General features: G+C 39.1%; 1 protein-coding gene across 3 annotated transcripts in view; it reads left to right on the forward strand.

The window, feature by feature from the left end:
• LOC120110853 (methyl-CpG-binding domain-containing protein 9-like) overlaps positions 1-10,178 on the forward strand; it is a 28,213-nt gene that overhangs the window by 10,895 nt on the left and 7,140 nt on the right. For all 3 annotated transcript variants that reach the window (XM_039126732.1, XM_039126728.1, XM_039126738.1), the window contains exons 6-8: positions 760-1,092; positions 5,195-5,293; positions 7,277-7,708. In XM_039126732.1, coding sequence (XP_038982660.1) covers positions 760-1,092; positions 5,195-5,293; positions 7,277-7,708 — 864 coding nt within the window. The remainder of the gene's footprint in view (positions 1-759; positions 1,093-5,194; positions 5,294-7,276; positions 7,709-10,178) is intronic.

Raw genomic sequence — 10,178 nt, forward strand, 5'->3', positions numbered from 1 at the left:
AGTTTTTTGCAAAGATTTGAAATTCCTCATTGCGTGAGGCATGTCACTTATAATTTTCACCATTACTCTTTAGTTTTAGATTTTTTTTTTTGAATGTTTTCAAATTGCATATGCACATATTACACTTTGTTTGTTAATGTTTTAAGTCGACTTTGTTTATCTTTCTTTTTCATTAATGATCCATCTATCTTATCTATGGATTACATGATGATGTGAATGAATATGATATAAACATTTAATGTGGATTCTCCAAAGCTGTCATTCTTGGATTAGTATGATAGAGTCATAATCTATTCTTTAACATTGCCTAGTTTAGCTGTCAGCACCATCACCAACTCCTCCATGGCAGCAAGATGTTATTAGAGAATTCATCTCAACTATGAGACACACTTAACTATCACTACCCTTGGCCTGTAAAAGTTGCTGTCTTATTATTGCTAATGTTAGTTATTTCTTAGCTTACTCTGCCTAAATAATTCGAATAATGAGCTCCCATATTTTGACATGCTTCAGACCCTTCTGATCTTTGTATGTTTTCCAGAATTGCATATGTGAAAGCTTAAACTCTGCACGTTCTAAATTTTCTTTCATGTATCTGCTGCTGTTGAACTATCATTCTTTCTTTCCCCAGTGTCTGGGACATCCTCTAATCTTCTACTGCAACCTATAAGAGACTATATTGTCTTGTATGCTACCACTACTACTACTAGTAGGAACCATGCGATCAATCTGTTGACATTTCTTGTTGGTTGGGTACAGAAAGCTGTTCTATCTGTGCTGGCAGAGGCATCTGGTGGAGGTCTGAAGCGGAAAATCAAGGGACGGAAAGAGAAAAGTCCTATTTCTCTATCAGATGTCATTATGAAAAAATGTCGTACCGTGTTACGTCGTTCTGTTTCTGCTGATGAAGCAAAAGTTTTCTGCAATTTGCTTGGAGCTGCCCTTACGAATTCAAATGATAATGAGGATGAGGGTATTCTTGGATTTCCTGCTATGGTTTCTCGCCCTTTGGACTTTCGTGCAATTGATCTAAGGCTAGCTGTTGGGGCTTATGGTGGATCACATGAGGCTTTTCTTGAGGATGTTCGGGAGGTATGTCTTTTACCTGTTTCCTTTTGTTTTAGATAACAATGAAAATTTTATTTTTTGATTGACCATTTTGTGGCCTTCTCAACGTGTCTTCAGGAGTGCATTGCTTTAAAGCTGGTATATAAGTTTTCCTTAATCATGCATAAATAGCTGTGATGCAGCTCATATTAGTTGCTGGGGTGGTGCTGTAAAATTATTCGCCGCATGGTTATTATTTATATCTTTAACCCTTTTGTATATGTTTTTATTTTGTATTCTACTCTTTTGCAAATTAAACATGGGAAATTGTAGTTTTAAACATACTAATATAACCATGAGGTCAGATAATTTGATTGACATGTTATATTGCTATCATAACTGCTAAGAGATTGTAGCTTATTCATATGGAATTTGTGTTGTTTGTTATCAAGAAAATTCAAATTGGTTTTTTCCTTTTCTGGTTTAGCCCAAAATATATTTTTAACTATAGAGTAAGTGCATGAATGAAATCTGAAATAATCTGCTATTGGAGGCAATAATTCAATATATACATTTATATTAGGCTATTCACTTAACAGTCTGCGTGCTATTGCATTTTGTCACACTGTAAAAATATCCTCCAGTATCTCTGACATCTCTTTTTAAAATAGTGACATAGTTTAGAATTATCTATGACAGCCCAGCATTTAACATTATCTCTGACATCTCCCTTGACACTCTTAAAGGATTTAGATCAAGAGTTAGTGCATGGTGGTGTGAAAATGAGCAACATGGTTCTAAAATTGCAGTGCTTGTTGCTGTTTGTCCATGTATGATGTATGTGCCAAAAGATTGAGAAGGGAGGTGTATAGTTAATGTGAGTGAAACAGCTTCAATATTTAGGTGTAGAAGATTCAAAGTCAACACTTTTTCAAATCTGAAGAAGAAAAGTGGTTGAAAATTCCATGTTGCATTCCTGTCAAGTTAAAAGACAAATAGACAAGCAGTTTCTGGTGCTACCTGAGTTAGTATGCAAGAGCTGGGTTCCTCTTAGATAAATTGACATGATATAACTTGGGGAGAAGATCATGCCTCCCATACAAGACACCGACTTTAGCACCAAAATGTCCAGTTTAGAACTGTTTAATCTCAGGAGTGTTTTAATTTGTCCTAGGAGTTTTTTAGTTGACGAGTTTTTATGTATTTTTGGTCTGATGATTAAGGTCAGAGGTCGGATGCAGTTCCTTTTGGTTTGTTTACACAGCATTTTCAGTTCTGAGGGCCATAACTTATCGTTCCAGCCAGTCCATGGCCATCTGCTTGTTTGTAGTTTGCCTTTTCCGCAAGGTTTAGGCATGAGGGATCTATATGACTTCTGTAGCCTGCAGCAAAGAAGGCTTTTAGGTATGGCTTTTGGGTACTGGGAAAAAAGAGTAAAGCAAAGATGGGAAGGACTAGGGAGAGAAAAGAAAGGAAAGAGGAGAAAGACAATAAGGGGAAAGAAGCTGGGGCTAGCTGCACACATCCCCTTTCTCCTTTTCCCCTCGCATCACTGGTCCATTATCTCTCTTTTATTTGCAATCATTGCATTGTTGGAAAATACTAGCGTTTGTTAAATAGTTCTCTCTCTTTCAACTATAGGGTATAAATTAAGAGGTGTAACAATAGATTTTTGATAAAATTTCACAAAGCTTTTGCTTTTTTTTTTCTCATCCCAATGTTCTCTGTAACAATCTAGGCCTTGCCCAAAAAGCTAAGCTAGAAGATATTATTTGGATTTCTTAATCTTGTATAAGTATCCAAGATTTCATCAGTGCACAACTGATGTGGGACTAAATACAAGCCCACATTGGCTCTTACATACTCCTTCCTGTTTAAGTCATGCCATCCTCGCTAGGCCAAGGATCCACAATCAACCACAAACACTACAATTGACTCGTGTTATAGTATCTCTTAGTCTATATGGGTTGTCGGCTAAGTTCGATTTGATATTATTTATAACAATGTAAGACGTTGCCTAAAAAGGCGAACTAGAAAGTATTTTTAAACTCCTTGCCCCATGGTTGGCGGAACTGTCCCGAACCTCCTGGTTCGGGGCATACCGAGTGTACCGGCAGCGGACTGGGACGGTTCTGGCAACCAAAATGAGAAATTAGCGACGGAGGGGGAAAAGGAGAAGGAAAAAGAGGAAAAGAGAGAGAGAGAGAGAGCGGGGGAGGGAGAGGGAGAGGAAGGAAGAGAGAGGGAGGTGGAGTTCGGCTGATGGAGGGTCGGAAAGTTGTGCGGAGGAGGCGGAGGGGCTTGCCTTCGGTTCCTCTGTTTTATTTGAAACAAGGGTCTCGAAGGAGGTTCTTTTTATTTTTGCGATGTTTAAGTGAAGCCGGCAAACTCCTTGCTGATTTTACTTAATTTTTTTTTTTAAATCTGGGACCCTTGTTTCGAATGGAATAGGAGAACTGGAGGCGGAGCCTCTCCTCCGCGCCTCTGCGCGGCTCGTCAGCCCTCCGTCGGCCTCCGCCACCCTCCTCTCTCCCTCTCTCCCCTTCTCTCTCTTTTCCTGTCCTGTTCTCCCTCCCTCATGCCCTCTCTACTGTGTTGGTACGAGCCCGACATGGAACATGGGGTTGTACTGACTCATGCCGCTGAGCAACTGGTTCGAGCCCCGGTTCCGGCACAGCAATTCTTGCATTGCTCTATATTAGCACTCAAGATCTCCCTGATGCACAGTTGATATGAGACTCAAGATATTGCAACACGAGCTCTTTTAGGCCCGACCACAAACCAATCGTGGTGTTTATGATTAAATTTGAACCCTTAGCCTGGCGAGGACACCAAGAATTAAATGGGGAGAGTATGCAAGAGCTTGAGTAGGTGTGCATTTAGTTCCACATCAGTTGTGCACTGGGGAGATCTTGGATACTTATACAGGACCAACCAAGGAGTCCAAATAATTTTTTTTGGATAGCTTTTTCGAGTAAGGTCTATGGTCGTTACATTCTCTATCATTAATTTCTTGGTTGATTGCTTTTAACATGAGTTTTAGTGAAAACCTCTAGGACACAGAAGGCATCCAGCACACCATAACATGTTGCAAATAAAACAAATTTTGATATCTATTGCAGTTTAACTTGGATCTGAACTTAAACAACTAGAAGGCCATCCAATTCACTCTTGCAATTATCCAAGGCCCGGCCTCAAGATTCTTGTCTGCCATCAAAATCTGGTTTGGGACTTGGATTAAGCCTTTTTGTGACTTTCTGGACCACCTTCGTAAAGTTCAATTGGGCATATCCTTTTTCTCTGTCCCTTCTATTGCTATTTGTCCCTCTTCTAAATGGATCCTCCTATAGTCCAAGGCTCCAAGCTATATATCACAAACCAGCTCAATTGCCATTACCAAATCCTTCTTATTTTCTTCCTTTTTTTCTATTTCAAACTTTCTTGGATTTCCTTGCTTCTAACAGTGTGGATATGCCTGTGCATAGGAAATTTGAACTACCCAATTTATATGCATTTTCCAAGATAATTGAGTGCTGATATATTCTTGAATCTCATCTAGAATTTTATTTTGTGGATGAGAGTTACGAGCGCCTATGTTATATATCCATGTTCTTATTGCTTCTTAGGTATGTTTAGTCATAAACATGTCTTAGTAATTCAATAAGCAGAGGTAGCCAAAACAAGAGAGAAGGTTTGGGATACTACATAATTTGAATTCTAGGATTTTATTCTTGGGGAAGTGTAGTGGCCTATCATGGTGTACCATATATGCACATTTTATTGTTTCTATGTTCATGGATTCATCTGTTCATTCTGTGTTTGTTAGCTGATTATATTTGTAATTAATTGGACATGGACCCTTACTTAAATGATCTTTCACATTCTTCGGAGTGAGTCTACAAGTGTGACTACTATTAATTACTACACATTAGAACTAACCATGTCACCTGCATGTTTTAATATGAGAAATTATTGGTTTGTAGAATTGGTTTTTTTAAGACGGTCTGCAATTTACATCTGGACATATACATATGCACATATATGCATGTATGTACACTTTCATGTTTCCATGTAAATAAAGGGGTAATTAAGTCAAAATACAAGTGTTCAACCTTATGGCACTACTAAATCTTGCTTTTGATGGCAGGTTTGGCATAATATATGCACAGCATATGGGGATCGACCTGATCTGATGCAATTAGCTAAAACATTGTCACAGAAATTTGAGTCATTGTATGAGAAGGAGGTCTGTATGTAATCTTCTAACTTCATAATTTCTTATCTTATATTTGCAGTTGCCATATTACCTGCTAATGAAGTCTATGGTAGTCTTTTATAATTGTTACTGCATTGGGTACATAATAGAGTATGATGAACAAAGATAAGGTTGGAGTGTGTGGATTGTTAATTTAGGGAAGGATAAAAAAAGTCAACCTAGTCTAACCACTATGGGGTCTGGGAATGCAGCCTTACCCTGCGTGCGGAGAGACTATTTCCTTGTTTTGCTCTCATGACACCCAGATCACAATGGAGCAACCTTACCACTACGCCAAGGCTAGTCCTCTTTAAATCAAGGAAGTCAAATCTAAATTTTTATTCTCTTGTTATGCATAATTGGCAATGCAATATCTCTTTCTTTGTCATGTTATGAAACAATTTTCAACTAAAACGCATATTTTATAATCAAATTTTGATATCAACATTGAAATTAGACCTATTTAAAGGACATGCAGGGTGGCTAGGTTTATCCTAAGGTGTCACTTAATTTAGTCAAACTTGAGCTTGGCCCGACGTTGGGTCTACTTCCCAAGCTGAAGCTCGCTGCTTTCTCGGGCTTTGAGTTTCGAGGCTTTGGGTTGGGCCTCGGGCTTCCTGGACCTTTTTCTCTAGTTTAAAAAAATGTTAACAAATTAAATATTTGATAGGGATTGGTAGGGCTGCGATCAAGGTCCGCCGTACCGGTACCGGTCGGCGTACCGGTGGCCGGCCGGACCGGTACGATACCGGTCCGTACCGGCTGGTACCGGTACCGTACCGGCCGGTATGCGGTGGTTTCAAAAACCACAGCACGCGGCGCTGTGGTTCTTAAAAAAAAAAATCGTACCGGTGCGAACCGGTTCGAACTGCGTACCGGCCGGTTCGGATAAAAAACCGGAAAATACTGTTTTTTTATCCGTTCCGGTACCGGTTTAGGACCGGACCAGTACGTACCGGCCCGTACCGGCCGGTACGGCATTCCATGGCTGCGATTGAGGGGGTCTCACCATTGGAGGGAAGCTGCTGACAATGATTGGAGGAGAGGAAGGCCATGCTGTGGTTGAGGGGGAGAGAAGGAGGCCTTGTGGCAGTATTCCACTTCTCCATCTGCTTTAGATGATGAAACAGCTACAAAAACTGCCATCGAATGGGGTTTGGTAGGAGATCTTTGCTGCATTGAGGAGCGGTGGTGCTGTGATCATGGTGGCAACTAATCTGCTGGAGTTAGGGTTGGATAAGGGAGAGGGGTCGAACGGGAGACGAAGAAGAGAAGGGTGGCCCCCACGGCTATGACGAGTGAAGAAGAGGAGAGGGGGAACCGGCAGCTACAATTGGAGAAGAGGAAGAGGACAAGTTCTTCTTGAGGCGGAGAGAACCGGCACTCTCCTTTCCAATATGTAATAAGTGGCAATAGGTGAATAGGCCAAGTGAGCTGGATCTAAGTTAACCTAGGTTTATATATAGAGGGACAGAGATAGATATTGATTGGTTGGTTGGTTGATTGACTGAATGAATGAGTGAATTGGGTTGGACCGAGCTCAGGGCGGACTTTAATGTCTAAACCCAAGTCCGGACCATTTAACATATGGGCTTATTTTGTAGGCCTGGCCCTGCCTACCGGACTTAAAAATTTTGGTCCAGGTCCATCCAAAAGCCGGGCGGGCTGTTCGGCCCGTAAACAGGTCTAATTGAAATTAAGTGGAGGTACATGTCTAATGTTTCATTAGTCTGAAATTTTTTTTTGTCTAGTATTTCACTCCTATAATTCCTTGGTAGGGGGAAAGAAATGATGTATAAGAACATAATCATATGCAGATAATATGTTATTAACACATACTTGATCATTCTGCAGAAAATTTTCAATTTATTTTCTTTTGCTCCTCACATGTGTATATGTATGTCTAGTGTGTGCATGTCTACACACGTGACCACTTCTTTTATACTTCACTAAAAACTTTTTCTTTGAATACAGGTGCTAAACCTGGCTCAGAAGTTTTTAGATCATGCTGGAGCTGAGCATTTTGACTCTGAAACATGGAAGGAGCTGCATGATGTTCTTCTTACAGCAAATGAACTCCCTAAAGCTCCTTGGGAAGAAGGAGTCTGCAAAGTCTGTGGCATTGATAAAGATGATGACAGCGTTCTACTCTGTGATAAGTGTGATTCTGAATATCATATGTACTGTTTGAACCCTCCACTAGCTCGAATTCCAGAAGGGAATTGGTACTGTCCATCTTGTGTTCACAGTCAGTCTAAGATGCAAGATTCACGGACACATTCTCATTTTATTAAACGCCATCCGAGGAGACATCTGGGAGAGGAATCTCGTGCTTTCCAAGATGCTCTAAATCAGTTAGCAATCACAATAGAAGAAAGAGAATACTGGGAGTTCAACATAGAAGAGGTTTGCATCCCCCCCCTCCCTCCCTTTTTTTTTTTCCTTTTTGGTCTGCAAACAATGCATGACTATGCTATGCTTCCTTTTATTCTGTGATCCTGTGTCATTAGTCTCACTAATGTCTAGCACCTCACAATTTTTATGTGATCACTTACATTATGCATTTGTTTGTTGAATATCATTTCAAGAATTGAATTTTATGAACTTTGCAGTTACATGGTCCCACAAAAAATGACTATATGACTCACATTCCCAACAGTTTTTTAAGAGGGGGAACAGAAACTTCTGTCCTTTGCTTTAATGTAGAGCCCAGATCTGGTACTTAGCAGTAGAGCCTTGGAGTTTGTATTTTGTTTTTCATTACCTTAGTGAGAACTTGTTAGACACTTCGTTCTAACTTTTCCTCAAAAAAGAGAAAAAAAACTTCATAATTGATTTTTTTTTGTGTTATGAGCAAAAAAAAAAAAAAAACAAAGTCTGCAAATCTAACAAGTTGTTTCCCATTGGATTAAAATTTGCTTCCTACTTATGTAATAATCAAATTTTTTATGGGGCCAAAATACAACATTCCTGATATAGAGGCAACATTCAGAATATGGACTGTGACCTTAATATTCTTGGTCATGGAGAATTCGGTCTTATATATAGTTCAAGGTTTTGTTCTGTTCCTAATATGTCATATTCAAGTATGTATGGGTCCAAAATACAACATTGTAAAATATTGAGGCATCATTTGGAATATGGATTGTGGCTTTAAACATTCTTGGTTATTGAGAATCTTATTTTAGGTTTAGTTCAAGGCTTTGAAGCATTCTAGGACATGATATTCTTTTTGTCTATTAAAGCCATACTTACCTTTACTGTTTTCCTAATTATCTTCTCTACTAAATGTAGAGCAACTCTATTACTAAGGTTCTATCTTATACAATCAGCTTTGTGATTAGACCCTTGTGCTCCTCCTTCATGGGCTTTTCCATTATAGACCTCCAAATTCGAGGTATAATTTTGCTTTGTGAAGTGAATAATAAATTTGAGACTTCCTGCTCTTGATCTCTCTAAGAGAGATCAGTTTCTTGAAGTCTTAGATTTGGTAAATGCAATAGATGCATGCTGTGTGATCATAATTACTCTAGGTAAATCTGCCAAACCATGTGACTTTTGCATCTTGGCAAATATCTTGAAATTAAGTACCTTGCTTTTTCCATATTGGGGAAGCTAATATGCATTTCTTTGTATTATAAGCAACTTAGTTTAGTTCATTTGCTTGTTAGTGTTTTGGCACATGCCTGGGAACCTATTCTTCCCATCATCCAACAGTATTTTACTCTTACTATCTCCATGCCTTCAATTGTGCATTTTATCAAGTGAGCTTGCAAGGTTATAACATGCTCCTTGTGCAGCGGCCTTTCATTGCTTCTAAAGCGGCCTGTAGTTGCATGTTATTCAAATCATATCCCTTGTATATTGTCTATAGGTTGAGGATGTTGTTGCAAAAGAGCTTGTAGCTGATAGATTGATTGATTTCTTATCAAAAAATTATTTGTTTAGCTTTAGTTAATGTGTATGCAAATGACAGGATAGTAATGCTGCCTCCAAAAGAAAATGTTTGCCTTCACAGTCCATGGGTCCCAGTTTCAAGTCATAATCCCTGTTCGTGATGCACGTGAGACATGCTGCGGAAATTTTTATATCCAGAATAGTGCAGTTTGTGGCAGAGTCTTTCAAGGCCATGGCTGCAGCTATATCAAAACATAAACAAATGGCATATAATGGATGTAAAATCTGTAACTGTGGTCTTCATATTCGAAGAAATTTTTTTTTTCTTCACTTTTTTGTGTAATAGTGGTCTTTCTCCAATAATATGTTTTCTTTTGATCAACGGACCAGAATCCGGGGCACGTTTATTGCTATATTAAGTCAGTTAGATGATTCTGTTTTTTGTCCGTTCCATCCAATACATATGACCAAGATATGCTTTCTTGGTATTGGACTCCGTACTAGTGCCACTTTATTACTATGTCGGTATGCCTGGTACTGGGGTCGGTTCAGCATACGGAGTGTCGGTACACTTCCTGTACTGTATGCTGATATCAAACCGTTACAGGGCACACCCCCTGTACCGTATACTAATACGAAACTGGTATGGTACAATATGCCTCGTACCGTCTAGTTCAATACAGTATGGCATACTATACAAATGACCCTGTTAGTTGTGTGGCATAACATTCATTTTCTAACATGAGGACTAGACCTTTTCAAGTAATCTTGTATTATACTTAATTCAGGTTAGGGCATATTGAAATTTTATAGAAGTAATTTATTGCATTTTTCACCTTGTTTAGTCTCTTTGTTTTGTTGAACTATACAGTTGGAAATGCTCCTCTGGTTGCTTAGCTTTGCTCAGTTAACTTTGTGGAAATGTGCCATTCTTTTTATTCATGCTTGAAGCCTTGACAGCTTCGTGTTTTATCTTGCT

The sequence above is a fragment of the Phoenix dactylifera genome, chromosome 1 (assembly GCF_009389715.1).
Source record: "Phoenix dactylifera cultivar Barhee BC4 chromosome 1, palm_55x_up_171113_PBpolish2nd_filt_p, whole genome shotgun sequence".
Lineage (NCBI taxonomy): Eukaryota > Viridiplantae > Streptophyta > Magnoliopsida > Arecales > Arecaceae > Phoenix > Phoenix dactylifera.